Source organism: Lepisosteus platostomus, chromosome 2 (genome assembly GCF_059453375.1).
Source record: "Lepisosteus platostomus isolate fLepPlt1 chromosome 2, fLepPlt1.hap1, whole genome shotgun sequence".
Taxonomy (NCBI): Eukaryota; Metazoa; Chordata; class Actinopteri; order Semionotiformes; family Lepisosteidae; genus Lepisosteus; species Lepisosteus platostomus.
The window spans coordinates 79,921,572-79,942,976 of NC_142612.1; the positions used below are offsets into that span (position 1 = coordinate 79,921,572).

General features: G+C 41.1%; 1 protein-coding gene across 7 annotated transcripts in view; it reads right to left on the minus strand.

The window, feature by feature from the left end:
• Positions 1 to 1,904: 1,904 nt before the first annotated feature.
• Positions 1,905 to 21,405, minus strand: part of nlgn1 (neuroligin 1) — a 226,984-nt gene continuing 207,483 nt past the window's right edge. For 4 of the 7 annotated variants that reach the window (XM_088621663.1, XM_088621689.1, XM_088621673.1 and 1 more), the window contains 3 exons: positions 15,195 to 15,407; positions 11,759 to 12,548; positions 1,905 to 11,069 (listed from right to left, as the gene is read on the minus strand). In XM_088621663.1, coding sequence (XP_088477789.1) covers positions 10,241 to 11,069; positions 11,759 to 12,548; positions 15,195 to 15,407 — 1,832 coding nt within the window. In that variant the 3' untranslated portion in view covers positions 1,905 to 10,240. The remainder of the gene's footprint in view (positions 11,070 to 11,758; positions 12,549 to 15,194; positions 15,408 to 21,405) is intronic. The other 3 variants (XM_088621697.1, XM_088621682.1, XM_088621664.1) reach the window with 1 other exon arrangement.

Here is a 21,405-nt window from a genome sequence, read left to right on the forward strand (position 1 = left end):
CCCTTGGCCTGTCCTTCCCAGGGTGTCGCAGGACCACAGTGGCAGCAGAACCCTCAGCCATAGAGCTGAGATTTATTTCGTGTGCAGTGGCTCTGGGCTTCACCCTGGTTTACTGCTTGAGGGGTCCGAGGCTGATATGTGGCTAAGAGGAACAACAGCCAGGCCAGAAAGGTGAGCCGGGAAGAGTCAAGGAGTCAGGTCCCGAGTCGGAGATCCCTGGCGAGTCAAAGATTAGTTGCAGTTCTTCAGATCAGAATGACAGTAAAATCCAGGTGCGGGGATTAATTTACCACATTTCAACTCGCATTTGGGATTCTTCCCGAGTCTCAGCACACAAGCTGTGCCTGTTAATAAGAGTTGCACTCGGGAGGTGCCCTCGCAGTCTGATATTGCTTTGGAGCTGCACATACAGTTGTCTTCTTTACTCCAAAACGCACAACTCCTCAACAGAAATATCCATTATCTTGACAAGCTCTTAAAATGTAAATAGAAATTGCATGTGGAAAGTAATCACTACTATTATTCTTTTTGAAAGGATGCTTATGAATTCTGTAAACCCTAAAGTTTTTGATTAATATGAATGTTAAATAAGAATTAAATATAAAAATATCCAAAAGTCCATTTGTCACGGCAAATTAATGTTGTAAATCCCATCATTATTTTTTGTTAATCTTGTTACTACTATAATACCATGAAAAGTAAATATGGAAAAATAATATTTTTTTGTATCATAAATTGGACAGGTTAATTGTTTAGTAATTTCATCACCAAAATAGCTTTACACTTTTATCTTAATGATGGAATTACTATTAAAAACAGAAATTATTTTTTTCTGCGCCTATTCTAACAACGGAGGGACATTTCTGATCCATTTAAGCAGATTTTATATTACTTTTAGTACAGTACAAGATATCTTGATTTTTACAGTGAGTCTTAGTAACAGTGACAGTCCTGTTATAGTATGGTCCTGGAGAGCTATAGGGTTTGCAGGTCTGACATCAAACTTGACCTTGAGCTGCTGATTGAAGACGGATGTGAAAGCTGAGGGTCTGGGACTCTCCTGTTTCAGAAACCTCTCGTCTGAAATGCTGAGTGAACAAAAGCATCCAACATGTTTTAAAGGAAGTCCACTCACACACACAGGGGTCGTTCCCAAGGATAGCTAAAGCCATCTACTGTACGTACCTCGATGGACTGTCAAACTCGCCAAAAACACACATTTCCCTGCATGTCACTAAAACTCTTTTTTTTACTGCATTTGCATGGAATCATTTCTGTGTCTATTGTTTTTTCCACTACTGTATTTAAAATCACTATATATTTCATCTTTACAGTACTGTAAGTGCATCGCTAATGAACTTCAGTAATGCCAGTGGTAACATGAAGGTGTGGATTTTACAAGGCCTCTGAGCTGCTCAGGTCTCCCCAGGAGAATCTGGCTTTGTCCAAAGGGACACGATCCTTTATGCTGCACTGAACAGGGATTTCTGCTGGAAGAGCAGGATCCCCTCATTGTTTTAATTGCTGCACCTGAGCATCAGTATTTCATTTTACCTTTGGTAACTGTTTGCATTCAGTTATTGGATGTGAGAAAGAACGCTGTCTTATAATGGCAAATGGAAAAAAAAGATTGCTTTTCAGTCGAGAAAATAAGTATTTAATTTGTGTCTTATTCAGCTGAAATAAAAAAAAATACCCTAAAAGAACTGCTGTCCTACTAAGAAAAACCAAGCGACTGAGTACATTAATAAAACACCGTTTTAAAGACAGAGTATCTCCAGGAACATGGACACCAGCCTGCCTGGGAGAGCCTCATCCACACCTGTACGAATCCAGGTTTCATCACAGTGTGGAGAGCCTGCAGGGGTCTTGACTTCCGAAAAGAGTAAAGACAGCAGCCAAAGCAAGTTAAAAAATATGATCATATTTATTAATGATATTAAAAACTCTCATGAAAGTGGATGTCCAAACACAAACTGAGTCACTGAAGGCAAAACAGTCCTTACACAGAAAGAAAATGAGGGTTGTTCTGTCTTTCATTTCAAAATGATAGAGAAAATAAGCAGAAAACAAAATAACAATAACAATGTTTAAAATATATCCAGCAGACAACTTTTCCAAACTCTAGGAATACTTACTGTACTTGTTATGAAACTATATTCACATTCTGACTCCCTTTAAAAGGGGGAAAGCATCTCTTGTGTTTTAAACAATTTTCTGCTGAGCTTTTATTAGTAATCAACTGTTCAGACCAAAACAGGTAACTAGCTCTTTACTGTTCATTTAAATATTTTTTTTCTGATTTATGTCAGAAACATGCTAAGACTTGAGCCCGGCACATGAGTTCTTGTGTTTTTATATTTTATATTTGTTTGTGTCTGAGATCAAATGGCTTTGGATATGGACAGGACGTTCTATTAGTTTCACAAAATATGAAGCTACACTATATAAAACAATGTAATTCACCCATTTGTATTCATAAAACATAGCTTAAATACACAGCAATTATTTAAGGCTAGAACATATGCTTGCAAAAATATCTTGGGGATAAAGAAAGCACATAGATCAAACATTTTTTTTTGTAAATGACAACTGGTTTCTAGAAAATAAAGTGTTTGATGTTTCAAAACTCAGTGTAATGGGATACAGCAGACTATTATCAAACAGGATGTCAACAGGCCTCCGACAGTAACCACTGAGCCCTCAGTCAGAAACTCACTGTGTTCCTTTCTCGTACAGCTTCAACACTAAACTAACACCATGTCTGTAAATCTAAAGTCATCTGTCTTTGGAACTATTTAAATTTATCACCAGCTGGTAGAAAACTCAACAATATGCGCAACATGCTACCGGGTGGATTTCAGTCAATGTGATCTAAGAGAAGTCACTCAATTTGCAGTTATATAATCCAGCTGTCACTCTGGAAACTGAAGCAAGCACTGTGGTTGGTCAGGCAAGTTGCCAGCTGTTCACATCCTGGACAGACATGAGCATTGGGGCCCTTGAAACATTAGAAATCATTGTGCCACCCCACGGACCCTTTCAGAGTTTTCAATAATCAGTCTTGGAATCACTGTGCCAGAGTGGGATTAGAGTCATCAGATCAGAGTTCTGATGGGGATGGCTTTTCCTTTCTCTATATTAGATTTAGGGAATTTTATGTAGGAAAAAACATAACAATCCCTTATAAATTCAAGAATTCTCTTTAGAGTTTCCAGATGGGTCAAACACAGAACTCCAAGGCATCATACAGTATGTAGGATGCACAGTTTATGGTCAACTTTTGTGACATTGGACCATATTTTATATGATATACTGTATACAAATAACCTTGGCCACAGTGTCAATAGTGTCAATTGAACATAATTCTGTTAGGAATAATTTAATAGCACAAGAAAAGATGTCTCTTTTCTATTATTTCCATTGGCTCTGTTTATTGCTTAGGCCTTTTCTGGGATAAAGTCTACATGCGGTGGTATGAATGGATGCATTTCAAGACCTTTTTTGTTGAAGCAGTGAATGATATGTGCATTTACTGTAACATTCCTCAGCAAGCACATGAAAATGCCCCCAAATAATTAAATCAAACAAAAAAAATAGTTTTACAGGCTCTGCCTTCCCAAAATACAACTGCAAAAACACTGTATACTCCACATGTGCAGTTCAGACTAACCTAAAAAGGCCCAAATTCCATAGTCATATACATGTACAGCAGTGGCTGAAAAGGTTTTGACACAAACCATGATTCAGGGAGGAAATGTGTCTGAATGTCTAATCAAGTATAAAACTGTCACTATTGAGAATCTCGCAAAGGTTTGGTCAGATGAAAGCAATTAGGACGTTTTTCGGCAGAGGAACAGCAATACAGTATATTCATCCCTCAAGCGATTTAACTGGGATTATATCAGACTTCCTCGTGGACCGATCCCAGTTCCTTGAGGTGGTGTCAGGAAGGGAAAGAACGGACACTGAACTGCCACTTTGTGAGGGGGAACCCCAGCACAGCCACAAAAACCCCAGACGACACCTGTGTGCCTCGTCACAAATGCTTTCCACATGTCTCTCCTTCTGCAGTGCAATTCCTACACAGCCTAGCTGGGAAAGGTCTGCAAGGAAGCTGGATTCCTTTTCCACATGGCTTGTCTAGCCCCCTGACTTAAATCTTGTGAAACAGCTGCTGGCAATCACAAATAAAAGTGTTAGGTAACAGCAGTGATCTTCAAAGACAGAAGCGCAAATGAAACTGACTGAGAATTGGAGTGCCACCACAGAGCAGCTTGTGGACATGATCCCCTGAAGGGTCTTAGCAAAATGTCAAGCAGGAAGTCCTGCAAAAACATTAAATCTGGCTTTACTGCCAATAAAAAACAGCCCGAATTGTTTCCGAAATATCTAACATACAGTATGTCCTAGCATACACAATTATACAGTAGGTCGTGAAATATATGTGATATGTACTGTAATTTTTTGGAAAAAAGAAACCATATGAAAAGAAGGAAATGATGATTTACAGATTTTCTCATTACAAACCCTGAAGACTAACAAAAGCACAGCAGTGAGGTGCAGATTAATCCAATTATTTTGGAACACATTTTGACCAAGTAAAATAAAATAATGTAAGTTGCTTACAGTAGAACAATAAAAATAAAAAAATAGAGAGAGAGCAATATGGTACTGGAAAATTAAAAATGCTAATTACCTTAAACAAATACTGTAGCACAGAAGTAGAACATTTTACAAGCATCAATATCTGTCAAAACACATGAAAGCCAGTGTAATTCCAAGTTGCATGGTTTAGCTAAATAAAAAAACAGAATTAAACTCTTCTCCTTCTTTTCAAATGTACAGTCTTCAAAGCTGTATTAAAATGCAAACAGTTTGCATTTTATCCTTACAGGTATTCTTAAAGCTGAAGAGAATCAAGCAGTATGAATGACCACAGGCTGGCTGAAAGAAGCCTGAGCCTAAAAACTCCATTTCAGAAACTTGTGTTTTTGTTGACGGTGTATTTGTGTGGAACAAAGGCCTTTTATTACAGCTCTAAAGACCATAGCTGTCTACCCAGTTTTATGCTGTCGACATTAACATTCTGTTTAAATTTGGCACGTTGTATGATACCCTATAAAATGCAGCAGCAAAAATGATGGGATACCATTAATACTATATTAGTAGGCTGTAAAACATTATTCACAGAAAATTCACAGAAATTGCACCAACTGGCATTTAAATAAATGCTCAAAGAACGGCAGGGATTGTTTTGTATTCATTCTCATCAGGCCTGCTAGAGGTGAGAGATTGGCTTGGCAATAATGTTACATTTGTTCCCAATAAATATTTTCCTAGTTCACATGCTTGCTTCCTCCATCTCTTTAACACTGTTGTTCTGCTCCCCGGACCAGCGGCGCGAGGGAGAAGACAAATTCGCGGGGCCGAGGCAGAATTCTCACATGGCCTGCTGCGGTCTAGGAGAGTCTTCTGGGCTTTGTTTAGCCCCAGCATTTGATAAACTCAGTGGCTCAGCTACAGAATGAAATGGGTCAAAATTACCATTTATTTCAGATCTCTGTATCGCTTGCAGGATAATGTCCTTGACAAACAAGGTTGGCCTGCCCTGACTGAGAAATGAAATCTAAGGGTCATCCTGTCTAAAGCTGTCAGAGAGGCAGTCTGGCAGCATCGTTTTAACCTCCTCTCTCCCAGCAGCTGAAATGCCCCGAAGACTGCTGTGCCATTTCTTTCCGACTCTCGCGACTGAACACATGAAGCTGTGGATTACAAACAAGAATGAGAAGTTTGATTTTGCCATTTCTCATCTGGCAATAGCCAATGATCATATTATTCTCCTATGCCAACAACACAGAATTAGACTAACAGCATGGGAGTCCATTAGGAACCACAGGACTGGCAATTTGTTCTAAACTTGAACGTATTGAAAGGACTGCTAATGCATTAATCTCGTACTCTTTTAAGAATGGAATTGTTGTTGATTTTTAATTATAATGCATTTTTGAACATTTTAAGCCTTTCAAAAATACCTTATTTTTTATTGATTGTATGTAGAATAACTATGATTCTACAAGACCTTCAACCTGCATATTACAAATCAGTTTGAATGCTGAAATTAAAAAAGTACAGTTTTAAACATGCGAGTTCTCCTTTTCCTTCTAGAAAAACACATCCAAAACCTGCAAAATTCTGCTTATTAAGATTTCTTCCTTTGTTGTTTCTTGCTGGTTGTTATCTGTGGGACACGTACTATAACTGCAGTGCTACCCAGATTAGAAGGGATCTAACAAAATGTACAAAATGCCACATCAGAGACAAAATACGCAGCTCACTTCTCTAAAAGGTAACCAAGTAAAATTGAGCACAATGTGTGAGCACCTTTCTTTGCAGATAAACACTAAATGAAATCAAAATTGTCACCAGACGGAATGCCAGTATTCTGAATTAAAGAGCAAGAGAAGCACTTTTCTATGGAGGCCAGATTCAGGCTCATCAGACCCTCATCAGTGGACCCTGCTGAATTAGCTTGCATGCTGTTTAACTACAGCAACAAATGGCTAAGATACCACTTGCTGAGCAACGATCTGATGCAGAGAGGTTCTGACCAGTATAATGTATGGGTCCTGTATGAAACAGACAACAAATAATGATGCCTGTTAAAAAGAAATGGCACTTTGCATTACACTTCTTCACAATGTATTCCGCTGACTCTTTTTTAACCCTGTCCAGGTAAGCTCCTAGCAACACATCTGGTCGACCACCTTAACGACCAGGGAGCAGTCTGACCTGTACTGTAACACTATAGCGCACAGCTGCCCCTGCTGAACATCTTCTATCTCCTAATGCTATTCTGGGCACTACAGTTAAGAAGGAACATTACAGTCATTCTGCATATTAATTCCTTTATTAATTAAAAAAGAAGCAGCGCGGGAAATGCTTTGGGACAGATGTAGAATATGTTCATAATATTCATTAGTTGTTCCAGCGATCCCTGATCATTTGTCAGCAGGTGTCTTGTTCTGCAGTTATAAGTACTACAGTGTGACAGGATTGACCTTGGCCTGTCCACGGGGCAGACGGGATTTTTCTTGTGCTGTAAAGAACATTTACAATGCGTCTGATAAGTGAAACCATTCTAAATAACCTACTGTACATTTCATCAGTATCTAATAAATACTGTACTACCACAAGTGGCTGCTGGACTACTGCTTTCAAATCCACACAGGAATCAGAAGTTAAATATTCACATTTAGACACTCCCTGAAAAGCTCATTTTTCTTCCTGCGTTAGAGCTTCATCAGCCCACACACACATGTACTGTATGACCCGCAGAAAAGCGAAAGAGCTTTGATGTTAACAGTTCTGCGGGGCATTCAAGGTCACTGCAGATCTGAACCACGTGTGCTTTTATCCCTGCAGCAGAACGCGCCCACTTTAAATTCTGAAGCTTCCTGGTCCTACAGCCCAGCAGGGGGAGGTTTAATTTCCCCCCACTTGCCGCAGACAAGGAAGGGTTACTGGGAGGAACTGCGATGGGCCTCCAAGAGGCGGAAACATGCAGGAGATATGCACTCCTTTGGCCTGTGTTGGTATTGGTGGGCCAGCGTGAAGCTTCTCCCTTTGGGGCTGAATATAAAAGCCGGTAGAGTGACAACGGGGTTATACGCTGCACAACATGCTTTCGTATGCGAAGTTAGACTGGGACCCTCAACACTTGAGGTCCACTTGATCTTTTAGCAAGAACCGGGGCGTCCGTCCCAGCATCATGGCTACATTCTGCTTGGGAACAAGTAATAGGTTTATTCCATGCTGAAAAGAGAAGAAAGAAAACAACGTTTTGGCCATGGACCCTTCTTCAGGTGTTCTTTCGGCTTTCAGCATTCATTCAGCCTTTCGGTTCCTTCTGCCTTCTTTCGGCTCCACGGCCGGAACGTTGCGTTTTCTTCCTTCTCTTTTCCGCATGGAATGAACCTACTGTATTACTCGTTCCTTTGCAGCCTACGCACGCTGTCGCAGCTCCCCACCTGAACTACTACATTCTGCTTGAACTGGCTGCAGTCTGTGTCCTGCACCACCCCTGGAAAACCAGATCTTCATGACAGTGGGACCTCTGAGTTAGACCAAGGTTATATAAAATCATCTACACTTTGGTAAATAAGCTTAAGATATCTGTAAGTAGATACAAAAAAAATAATGATTTTTCCTCCAACCATGGCTACGGTTTGTTATGTCTAGAGGGCACGTTGCCGTTCGTCATGCTCACAACACCATCTGGCAGAGTGAAGCGGCACTCTGATAGCACAAGGGCAGAGCAGACAGAGCTGTCACACAGGTGTGCAGGACACAGGGATGACCTTGAATGGCCTGGGTCCAGGGAGATGGGACTTCTGGCAATGCGTTTTCAGCACACAGACTTTGCGGAAAGTAAAAACTAAATTCTAAGTACTGCATCCTGTATACTGTATGCATGGGCACAAAACAAACCTATTGCAGGGTCACTCAGACTCAACCTGCAGCCCTGATAATGCAATCCATTGCTGTACTTTTATAAAACCAGCGAGGCTAATTACTATTTTAATCCTACTAATTAATAATTTAGTCATTAAGGAGCTGGTTCTGTCATCAAGTGGAAAAGAAGTCACGCAATATGAGTTTTCATGCTCACACGCATGTTAAGAGAGGTTAACCAGGAAAAGGGAATATTAGCATTTTTACTTCGTGTGAGAACTCTGGGAATCCTATGACAGCTGGACTAGTAAAGGGAACTGACACTGTACCACACAAATATCCACAGACATCTGCTGCGAGACCAGCCAAAACCTTCCTATAGCTGGTCCTAGGACTTCAGTCTGAAATTCTAGCTATAGGTTAGGAACAATTTCCCAGTTTGTGGTGTCTGTGCTGTAACCCTTCTGTTACAGTATATTAAAAAAAACAGAAACACAAATCTTAATTTAGATGTTAGGGAACATGCCTTATGAGAATTTATTGCAACCAATCAAATACTCAAGTGGCATATTTATCGATTTCCTGCATAAACAAAATATCTGCTGTATAAAAGGACAAAAACTCTGGAGGAAATTACTTCTCTGTGATCATGGTGATGGTGGTGACAGTCTAAAAAGGGGATCAGAAAACCAAGGATGGAAAATTGCAGATAACACTGAAAAAAGAGAGATAAATGAAAGATTCCCTCATTTGGGATTTATAACAGCGAGTCTTCACCACTATTAAAAAGTTGTACCAACACACATTGTACAAAACTAGTCTTTTTTAACCATGTTCACTGTAGCTATTGTGTACGTACTGTAATTACTGTAGTTCCTGCCCCCCTTCTCCCAGCCCGGACCCCTGCCCCTGCTCTTGCGCATTACTCCATGGGCCACAGCCCGTCAGAGAAGTACGTCTTCAAACAAATTCCAATGGGGATGAAAATTATTTTAATTACAACTTAATCAGCAGAACAGCCACCAAGCAGATAAATTGTCATGCGCAATCGTGCTAAAAATATCCAGGTCCCCTGTCCGCCAGCTCTTGGTATAGACAGCACTTATGTGATGAAGCTGTATCTGCCAGAGTGCCATTATCCCCTTTTCTTCCACTGGCAGATCGCAGAATCGGTGCCCATCAGGGCATTAACAGCATTGGTGCTTTGTCTACATATCTAGATATGTAAATAGGTTCTATACAATAAAACTGTTCCAAAAAAATAAACGGATGAAAAGAATCCAAGACATCTCTCGAATGTCTCCCTTGTGCATAATATTTGTGAAACGGTTGTCTTTTTCCCGTGCTTCCAATCCTTCCCTTGCAGGCGTTAACACATGCCCGAGTTCTGGGCGTGGCGGCTCCTCTTGGCTTCGGAAATGAGTCGTTTGCGCTTCAAAGCCGCCAGTGGGACATTTCCCTTTTCCTTCGGTCGAGGAACTCCGCCCCTCTTCTTTTTCTCCTTCCCTTCTGCAGAATTTGAGATTCCCCCCTCGGACGACTGCATCGGAGCAACCGCGCCGAGACCACTCAAGTGTGAACCAGCTCTGGGAAAGCTGAGCTCGGTTTGTCAAGATACCAGAAAAACAAAACGTATCCTTCAGTTTCTTTGTTTGCTTTTTTTTACAAAAAAATTACATTTTCCCTTTCAGCCTCAGCAGTACCAGACTCACCGTGACGACTACTCAGGAGGAGGAGGAATAGTTTTTTGAATCGTTTTTTTTTTGTCTCACGAATTGTTCCCTGGCTATACCCTGGTGGTGGAGTGTGAGTGGGGGTGGGGGTGAGGCAGGGTGCTGTTCTGGCCACCACTGAAGGTATTAAAGGAGTGCAGGGGCTGGAGCCCCGGTATGGTGTTGGGGATCATGGTGATGGTGTTGGGGGTCATTAGCGGAATATCGTCCGGCGACCGTCTCATGGCCAGCGTGTAGTCTGGGGGGCAGGCAGTTCTCAGAACCACCTCATGGGCATGCATGGAGTCACATTCATGGTCGAGGTCTGTGTGCTTCATCTGCAGGGACATGATCTCCTCCTCCTGCGTGTGGGCCAGGTCGTTGGCGGTGTTGCGCTGCGGGCTGCACCTCCGGTGCACGTCGTGCTTCCTCTTGTCCTTCTTGTAGTACAGGGCGGCGAAGGCCAAGATGTTTAGGAAGAGCAGGGAGGCCCCCACTGCAATGGTGACGCTCAGCTCCGTGGAGTAATCCCGCTGGTCCTCCAGAAACGGACCCGTCTCCTGGTTCTGGCTCTCCTGGTTCTCCGTGGGGAAAGGGGTGGTCACGGGCCGCTTGGTGATGACGGGGATCTTGTTGGACGTCCGGGGTGTCACCTCGGGAGGCGGGACCTTGGTGGTTGTGGAAATGATCTGGGTGACCTCGTTCAGGCTGTGCAGGTGGGGGACGAGCTCCAGCCAAAGGTTGACCTTGTTGGCTCTGTAGTGCTCCTTCACTCGGGGCTTCAGGCCGATGTGGAGGTACAGCTGGTCTTTCTGGCTATACCTGGTCCAGGCAACCTCTTCAAATCGGTTGGGCTTGGTGTGAATGAACTTCGTGTCCTGAGGAACTGGCTGGTTGGGATCGCTGAGAGGAGATAAAAGAGGTTTTATGTTAGCAAAACGTGTCTAGCAAGCAAAACCTAACAACCTTCTTTCCATTACCAGATATCCCTCTTTTGTTTTTGTCATTTTGGAGAGTACTGTACATAGAATTAGGGCAGAAGATAGAATACTTTAATCACTTTCACCACAGTGTGACAGCATCATCAAGTCACCCTTACTGGTTATAAAGCCACTTGATATGACACCTGTGTGAATAGTGCCCCTTCGGGATTACCTTTTCTGGGAAAGAAAAGAGCAATTTTACCCCTTCCTTGTATAATAAAGAGCTGTCCACACAGGCATGGTGTTGCAAGACAGGAAAAAAGATCTTAATGTCACAGTAAAGTGCAAACATGACACACATTTCACATTACATTAGAAAAAAAAGCAACTTGCTACAGACACAAACTGTTTTTATGCACAGTATATGCAGCGTTTTAAATCCATTGTTCATCCTTGGTTTTGACTCATTTAAATATCTTAAAAACAATCCATTTGCATCCACATTAGATAACCCACATTAAGGGTAATTATAACTGTCTGCTTTAATTGCATCAGCGAAAGTAGCGCAAAGAAACTGCTTACTTGATACCCATTTTACACCTTTCAGCAAACGTACTGGAACAGATACAGTGAGGTGAGGTCAGTCAAATAGGCTGGCTGGCTACTTACCCGGTCTTGGCGAAGTTAGTCCAGTAGGTCATCACCACCGCACTCAGCATGACGTCGTTCTTGGAGAAGTTGCAGGGGAAGAGCTCTGTCGGGCCGATCATGGGCAGCCCGAACACGTAGGGGATCTCGTCCCCGTGGGAGGCGTCTGCCCAGGCGGGCACCTGCTCCGTCTGGCAATGGTGGTAGAAGGCGTAGAAGTAGGTAGGAGACCCAAAGCTGGAGTGGAGGTCCGCAGTGGCCACCGCTGGCGCCACCCACTGGTGGTCGGTGAATAAGGCCAGCAGGGTCTTCCTCCTGGTTTCGGGGTTGTGCCTGTCGGCCCAGTCCGTGTACATGAACTTGATGGTCTCCCTCAGAATGTCCTTCCCCTCCGGGTAGCCGTACAAGTCATCGACGAAGCTGGAGACGGCGTAGTCGAAATCGTTGGCCTGCACCCCATTCTCGTTGTCCACTATGAGCTCCACGAACTTTAACCCCTCGCCCTGGTTGACCCCCAGCATGATGTCGTAATTGAGGAACTCCCCCTGTTCCATCAGGATCTGGGGGTCATCGGGGATCACGTCCCCGTCGATCACCGGCCCGAAGGCTATGTGGTATCTGGCTGGCTGGATGTCCTGGTCCACCAGTTCTTTGTAGTGCTTCTTCTGGAGGCACTCCACCAGCTCCACTGTGTCCTGCAGGTTGCAGCCCACCTTCCTGGCCAGCATGCGGGCATACTTGGCAGGCTGGAAACTGACTGCCCAGCTGGAGAGAGCCGTGCCACTCTGCGCAATCGCCCGCTGGAAAAGTCCTGCAGCCGGGAAACAAGCAGAAAAACATGTCTGAAGCAGCATGCAGAGCCCTTTGTGTCGTGTTCAAGTCCAGACAATGAGGTGGGCTGGTGGGGGAACACTGTCCATCATGGTCATGCGCTGATGGGACCTCAGGACTTAATGGAAATGGGGAATATAAACAAAGATGTTGTTGGGCTTAAATTTTACTTTGATTTTCTTTATCGAGTAGCAAAGTAATAAGACAGATGGATCTATTTATAAATAGATGTATGATAAGGTAATATGTATTCCTAAATCACAGGTTTTCAGCAAGTAACTAAACTGTGCATGTCCCAAGTTTTAATTGCTTAGAAACCACCAATTACTTTCAAAGTAACGGGCTATAGAATATTTTCACAGGCTACAAAAACTGGAGAATCAGTCTGAATCAAAAGGGTATTAAAGTTAATGTTAATGATCACATTCAGAACCCCAATTTAGCAACAAGTTATCAAAACAAATTGGAATTAATTAATTTATTTTTATTTTTTTTATTCTCTAGAGAGGAATTCATGAAAACATAAAAATAACAAAAAAGTCAGTGGCTTCTGAAAATGGCGAAATGGTGAGACACAGTGACAGTGCACAGGAGCTGGACAAGGGGAGTCCCATGTGACCGTGCAGACAGAGAGGAGGGTGGAGATAGAGGAAGGGAAGAGAGGATTCTGAGAGTTGAGAGATTATCACTGATATTGCCATGACAACCCATGGGACCTCTTCCAAGCTTGCTATCACTGACACGACTAATGATTATATTCACCTTTCATGTGGGTGTGTGTGGGTGGGGAGGGGAGCTTGGGGTAAGAGTGTAACAGAGTAACTTCTTAATTTTCTTTAACTATATTATCCCTTCTGTTTCACTGAACTGTGCAACACCACCATAACAAATGTCATGAACAATGGACATATTTTAACAGTTCTGTAAAAGTTTCAGCTTTGTCAGTGTGCACGTTGTACATACAGCACAGGGGTTGATTTCCAAAGCCTTTTGGTCAAGTGATAAATGAAGTGTGTACTGGACAACGTATTGTACAGAAGGCAAGTAAAGGGGAAAGGGTTTCAGGTTTAGGTACAGAAACACAGTTTTGGAGTTTATTCTGAACATGAAAAGTAGAGTACAGTATATATCTCTCTCTGTCTATTCAAACTCACAACATACTGTACAAGAACATGCCCTGCTCTTTCACCCAGGAGTGGGTTTTATTTGCGTCCTGCCAGCTACAGATCTCTCGTTTCCAGACGGCTCTGGTTTTGCAAGCAGCTGTCAGCACCAAGAAAATGGAATAAAACATTCTACTGGGCCTGGTCAGAAAAGTTATTTATTTTAAATGTAACTCCTTTTAAAAAAAAATGTTATTTGTAGTGTTATGATGTCTTGAAGAATTGAACAGAAAAACAGAAAAGATAGAGAATTCTTTGCTAGATCTACTATTTTCTGAAACTACTATTTCACTTTAACTGCAAAACCATTGATCTTTGCCCCTGATTTTGCACAATAGATACATCAATGAGCAAGAAGTCCCACATCTATACAAAGTATATATGTATTATAAACGACCTACTATAGTGTTGGAGCTGTACCTTTTACATGTACTGTAAAACGGGAAGATAATATTAGAGCAAGTTAATCTTCTGTTTTTCCTTACAATGTAGTGTTTTAGTTTTGCCTTTTTTTAAAAGAAAATAAAACGCAAAATATGTTTACTTGTTTACTTGTGGATTACTGTATGCATAAACATGTTTCTGTGAGACTTTCAAATTATTTAAGTATGAATCTGTTAACTAGAAAAAGCAAAAAGAAATAAATTGGGCAAAAGACTGTTTTCTCTTTCATTTCAGCTAATCCCAAACTTCAGCGACTGTAAGCTCAGGAGAGGTGTCATGAAAGCACTGTGGTGTTAAACACACATGGCTTCACCACAGTCCGAGTGTTCCCACTGTGCCATTACAGCTGCCCTGTGGCCCTGAGCAATTCTACTGAAGAGTGACAAAAACAGAAAAAACGGACACCGACACAGAGGGGTAATAAATTGAAGAAATTTGCTCGTGACCTTGATGCTTTGACAATTTTGGATCGTGCATGCAAAACACTCAAATTTATTTTCTTAGCTGACAGCAAGCAACTTCCATGCAGTTTTTAGACAAAAGATTTCTGAACCAGACATGCTGAACTTCAAATGTGTTCGTTCACAACAGCGTTGAACATATAATTCACAGCTGTTTTATACACAGGGCATAAATTGAAAACCTGCTTGGTCTGGGAGACCTCTCTGTATGATGTTAAACCCTTATTCTCAGTTTTTTTGACCTATCATCAGTCTTTTGTCCTGAAAATAAAGAAATGAAGAGCTGAAGGAAAAATACAGTTTATCGGTGCGGTTCAGAATTCCACTCTAAGTTACTATTTCTAGAAAGATCTGCAGGAGAGAGAAAAAGAGTGTGCCACTAAAAAGTGTGATCATGCAAACAGTTCAGAAAAATAAGAAAGAAAAAAAAAATCTCAAACAGCTTTCCAAAACAAACTGCTCCTTCCTGTTTTCAAATCAACACTAGAGTCAAATTAAATACTAATGGCTGTGGCATGCAGACACCAAAATTGTCAAAATGTGCAACCTGCATTATACCTTTGGTTGAATTGCTCCAACGGTTACCTTCAGAATAATGGGACAAAGTCAAGAGATTGACACAAGAGGCACCAGCCCCAGATCCAAAAACAGTTATGCGTAATGGGTCACCACCAAAGAAAGCAATGTTCTCGCTCGTCCAGCGCAAGGCTTGAATTTGATCAAGGAGCCCATAGTTTCCCTTTGCTGCTTGGTCACCAGTGCTTAAAAAACCTGAAAAACAAACAAACAAAGAGGAAGAAGACAGGTTATTGGATCAGTGCCATCAATACCACTGTAGGGTCTGCCATTTTACTTCATATACTGCAGCTCTGTGCTGAAAACGTAGAGAAAACACAGTCCCCTGTATGAGAACTCACTTTCATTTTCAAAGTTAAAAGAGTTAGGGTTACTAATTTGAGCTGCAGCGAAAGACATTCAAGTCAGATAATATATTATAATATCTTCAGTAGAATGAACTAAATGACTTTTAAAAACTTCACATTGGATTAAAGAATGAAAGTCATTAAAATGAACCAGATTGATATTACTATAAATTAGTCTTGTGCAGCTCTGTTCTTTTCTTACAAAGTCATGGCTGAGATTTTGATCACTGGGCAAAGCACTAATGCTGGAGAAAACATCTTAATGCCTTTTTATCAAACTGAAACTCAGGGCAAATGTTATCTGCACTGTGCTGTGACTGCGAGGTTCTCAGCACTTGTATCAGTGCCAGCGGTCGGCTCTGGTTTGGAAGCGTGAGCTCGCTGGCGTTTTCCATGGGGTGTAATTTTGTTGATAGCACAAAGCAGGTTGGCCTCTTGCTTGTGCATCTTAAAAGAGCTCAGCGCAAGTCTCAGGCAGACAATTGATCCTATAACAAGTGGTAAGCATGCAAAGACCGTGTGAAGTATGGATTTCATGGTGGGCTTGGATGTTTATGTGTACTGTAACATACTTTTTGTGTATATATTTATATGTCAAAAGCAAAAGCTGGCCGTCTGGAGATATAGTTTGGGTTCTGGTCAAATCCTGAAATTCCCACTTTTATAAAATTAGGGCTGGGGTGAAAGGTACAGTTGGATACAGACAAGAGCTGACAATACTCTGGAATAGCATTTGTTACATTTATAATGATTCTCAGTGTATTTACAATATACAGTATACACATACACAGAGCATGGGTATAAATATACACACGTGTTTTGGAAAGAGAAGATGTGTATGTACTGTACCAAAATGAGAGGTATCATAATCAAACATTCTTCATCTCTTTTTAAGCACTGCAAATATGAATTGTCTCCTGTGTAGCAGGGAAAGTGTGGACCACAGACAGATAGTGAAGGAAAATCAAAACACATTAGAAACATTTCTCAGACCTACACCTGTTAAATACTGTAACCAAGGCAGTTACTCAAATATATTTTACTTCACGCTTAGTTAATGTTATGTAACTGAAATCACTTCTCAGTCTAAACAGAGATACTGCTTATAGGAGGTGACAGTATTCTTATACCATTGACTTTATTACCTTTATGTTTTAAAGGTAATAAGGTCAAATTTGTGCAATGGGCACATACAACAGGACCGTAACACTAGTGCTGTGTTTATTGGCATGATGACCAGAATCTAGAGGATGTTTCATAACATCAAGGACGGGCAATGGCACTTTCCCTGTTCTTGCAATGCACTCCCATGTACATAAACTGGGCTTTGCTAGGACACTGCCCCAGCCCATGTGAGCTGAACCCCTCCTCTAGCTGTATATGAAGCCCTCAAACCAGCGGCAGCCATGAATCCTACTCAACACGTCTAGCTGGTGCTGTGTTCCTGGAGCGTTTCTGCCCAGTTATTAACGGGCCTCTTAACAGGTAGGTTAGCTGCTCACAAGTGCCAAGCATGTTTTACTTCCTGCTCTGCTGTGACTAGGGTCTCCAGCCCCAGGGTAAGAGTGGGTTACCCTGCCCTTTCACCCAGGGCCCAGAATCACGTGACATCTCAGAATGCCAAAGATCGAAGGCTGCCCATGTGACTATGCAGAACCAACAAGCCTCTGCTTTTCATAATTTTCTGCAATAAAACAGGAGTTATTACTGCATAAAGTCAATTTTTGTTACGCTACGCATAATATAATTCAGGAAATCCAATTTAAGCACAGACAGCTCCAAATCCACAGCATATAAAATATTTTTATGGAAAAAAATAAAAGGCATTCATGTATGAATAGACTAATATGTTTTTTTTTTCTTTTCTGAAGTTTCTTGTTTCTAGAGTTTAATGAAAATAAGCTGCCTTTATAGCAGCTGTGAAAAGAACTTTATAAATGTGGAAAGCTTTTGGTTCAGGGAAATCATATACAGCATAGAACTCAACTAAAAATATGTTGCATAAGTAGGATTGGTACTTAACCACATCTAATCTGGAGACATGATCGAAATGTATTGTTAGGTTTTGTCACATGGGGTATAGTCAACTGATCTTAATTTTACTCAAAATAAAACTTTGGATTTTAAACAGAAAGTCCTATGAGAACTAGTAAGATATTCACACATACTTAGCACTCTGATGACTTTAATACTTGCATTTGCTTTAGACTCTGCGTATCACCCTTTACCCTAAATGACTGCATCGCTGTGCTGTGCCTGTTCTTTCACACTCATCTCCTGCACTTAAGGGACACACAGCCACAGCACATTTCACTGCAAGAGCTGCCCTGAACATCTCAGCAGCCTGGAGATTTTCTCACTTCATGAACAAAGCGCAAACAAACCTCAGGTTTTTCTTAGATTTCCAACCATCTATTGCATCTCAATGCACTCATTCTGCATTGGATATTCTGTTCAGGAATCACGTTGTCTCCCTTTCTGTGGACAGTCTACTGTATTTATATACTGTACACAAGGCGCATTAATTAGGCTTGACATAGTTTAGTCTTTTTTAAAACATATTGTTGCTTGAGTAACGGCATATGAGCCTCATGATATCTCTTAATCCAAGTATAAGGCTGAAACCGAGGCAGGGTATTCTCAGGGTGAAGAGCTGTGCACTTACAGCAGTGTGGCCTTCAGGCGATGCCTGCACAGCATGACATCCCCAAGTCTAAAGTAGGTAAGATTATTGTAAATCCGCAAGAAATTAATGTATTCAAGAGGGGAAAATAATAGATCTCGATCACAGGCATTGCATTTGCAAAATGACAGTGGCCAGAAAAATAAAAATGCTAAGGAAACGTAAGTTTCTGCAGGAAACAAGAAGCCAAAAGAAACTGTGCAACACAGCATTATCTGAAAAAATGGGAGAAAGAGACATGCTTTAAACTGTCTTTTCTCACTTTCTTTCCACAAGGAGCAACAACAAATCAATACAAGCAAACTTATCAAAAATGTAAGTTAGAAATTGTTTATTCCAGAGACTTGAGAATGGATTTATTTTAGTGTATGCCTGTACCCCTGAGCACTAGTGTCAACCCCATTGTGTCAAAGTCTGAGATAGTGATGTCACTGGGGCACCCCCACATACAGTCTGAGAACTGTTACATTAGGGCCTGGGAACAGCACTGACCACAACCCATACACTTCCTTTCCTGGGCTTGTTTTCAAGTACAAGATTATTGTTAAATATAAAGACAAAAAGTAATCACAAGAACTAATACAGTAAATGATAATAAACCAAAAAGGGACATATTGCAAAACTTGTCATCTTTTATTGACTTGATGTCCTGTAGCCAAACAACACATGGCTCCTTATATCACCCTTATTGGGCTCATATTTTGTTTTTATAATAGGTCATGAGTCCTTTACTTACTGTACATATCACATGGTGCTGAGGCACAAATTCCCTGTACTGTTATCATGGTTATTTTAAGACATCAAACAAAATGACAAAAAAGGGCTCAATCCTGAGTGACTTCTAGGCACTGAATTTGTAATATGACTAATTGAAGACTGACAGTGAAGGCGCTTTTATAATTAACTCCACACAGCAGATAATAGCTGTTTATTCTTTTATCATTCATTTACCAGTCTGTAGAGTCAATATAAACACAACAAAACACCAATAAATGCATTGCAGATGTGAAAAACTCTCTTCACAAACACCCGTTTCTCCTAAATGTCAGGCTCGGTCTTTGATTTTTTTAGATTGTATTTTAATAATCAATATAACACACAACAGACCAGGTGCTGTTAGTTTATACATTTCTAAATTAAAAAAAGCACACTAATGATGTTTATCTGCTGTGTTTCTGAAAAATGTGAATTTCCTAACCCTGAGGTTTTAAAAACCTTTGCTATGATTGACTTTCATTGGCAGCTGTGCTGTGAGGAATAAATTAGGTTTTGAACAGCAGAATGAAAGCAAGTTGCATATTTAAAGGTTACATTTTTGCATCTGGGCCCAGGAACTAAAGAGAGCTTCCCTTTCCTTTGGCACAACCATCCTTTATCTCACTCACTGTTAAATCTCCTCAGTAAAGCCCTTCCCATGAACATGAATGGGTTTTCATTCTTCTGTATGTACTTTGAATTCTCTGTAGAAAACACGCAGCTATATACTTTACTGTATATACATATACAAAGGCCTTATGTGGTGAAAAAACAGAGAAAGAGTAGGAGGTTTCTGTGTGTCAGGCTTGCATGTTATTTCTCTTTAAGTATTGAGCAATCCAACCCCTGAATGTTCAGAGAACTGCGATTCCCTCATTAATTGAGGACAGAATCATTGTGGCTTCATCTCTTGCAATTCCACATTGGTGCTCTTCAATTAAGGAATAATAAGACTGCAGAGTAATTCATACTCATAGATTAGATGTCTCTGTGAGAAATTGCTGATTAACTCAAAGTGGGCATGTGGAGCACCAGTGAAGCCATTTAATGGCAGTCCCCATTCCCCTCACCTCTGATTTCCATCCTGAGATGCCCATTACTTCGGAACTCAGATTCCAGATCAGAAGTTACGCTCTTTACTTGTGAATATCACTTTCTAAGCCTGTCACTCATTTCCGTCCACCTGCAGTTAGCTGTAGCCATGCTTATGACAGTACTGTATAAGTAGAAAATCAGTCACTGCTGCATTTATTCTGCTTGGAGCTGCAGGGCCGTAGGCTCACTCTTCATTACACTGAAAAAGGGGCAGGTACCCCATGCGTGGCTTTGATCAGTAGCAATGAATACATTTTCAAACTAAAAGAACAGTTAATGTTTATGCAGACAATACTGATGCGACAGTCAATCCCACACTCTAGCAGGGTGTAGAACTTTGTACAAACCACTGAATAACTACAAGCGTAATCTGGGCATTAGAATGATTCACTTAAAGAAAATGAGATCTTGGGTGGAATGAAACCACAAAGCCAGCTTAAGCGGACTTGCATTCATGTTTAAAACATGCAACCACACAGACAAAGTGTCTGACAAGTCCACACGCCATCAGTTTACAATGAATTACTGTTACAGTGAGCTTATAAGAAATCATTTTGTAAGTCACACACTTTCGAGTTGCACAGTGAAAGGTTTTTTGCTGAAGTTTTTAAATGGTGCTCTAGACTCATTTCTCTGTTTTACCTATGAAGTACCAAAATGAGAGGCACCCATTAAATACAACTATTTAAATCCAAAAGTGTAACATGTATGCGGACTGGAAAATATTGTCCAATAAGTAAGTTGCATTAGCAGAAGCAAATCAGCAGGTGGCACGATACGAACTTGACTTCTTACAGAGAAGAAGAGCTGCAGCATGATTTGTGTTCATCTTTTAGTGGAATTGACTTGAAAACAGGGGAAAGGCTCCAGACCCTTTATGCTAACTGGGGCTTAGTATTGCCAGACACCACAGGAGGGGGATTTGAATGCTTGTTCTCCAGCCATTAAGCATCAGCCTTCTCCTGTCTCATCTACATCAAATGGGCTTTCAAGAATGATGTGAGTCAGTCACGAGGAAGAGATTGAACTCACAGTGCTTTCAGATGTAAGTTTTTTCCTCCAACCCACTTTCTTCTGCTTTTTTGTTTAAATTTAGTCCTAATTTATTTTGCCACTCCGTTAAATTTTTATAAAACATCAAATGTGCCAGATATACTGTAGACATCGTGAGCCAAAATTCGTTCCTCCAGGGTGAGACTGGACAAAGGCAAAGCATTAGCAGCTCAGTGCATAATTCACCGCAGCTAATTCTCAACACATTTCCAGCTCCTGTTCCTCTGTCCAGCTCCAGGAGACTGCCATGTGTTTGGTG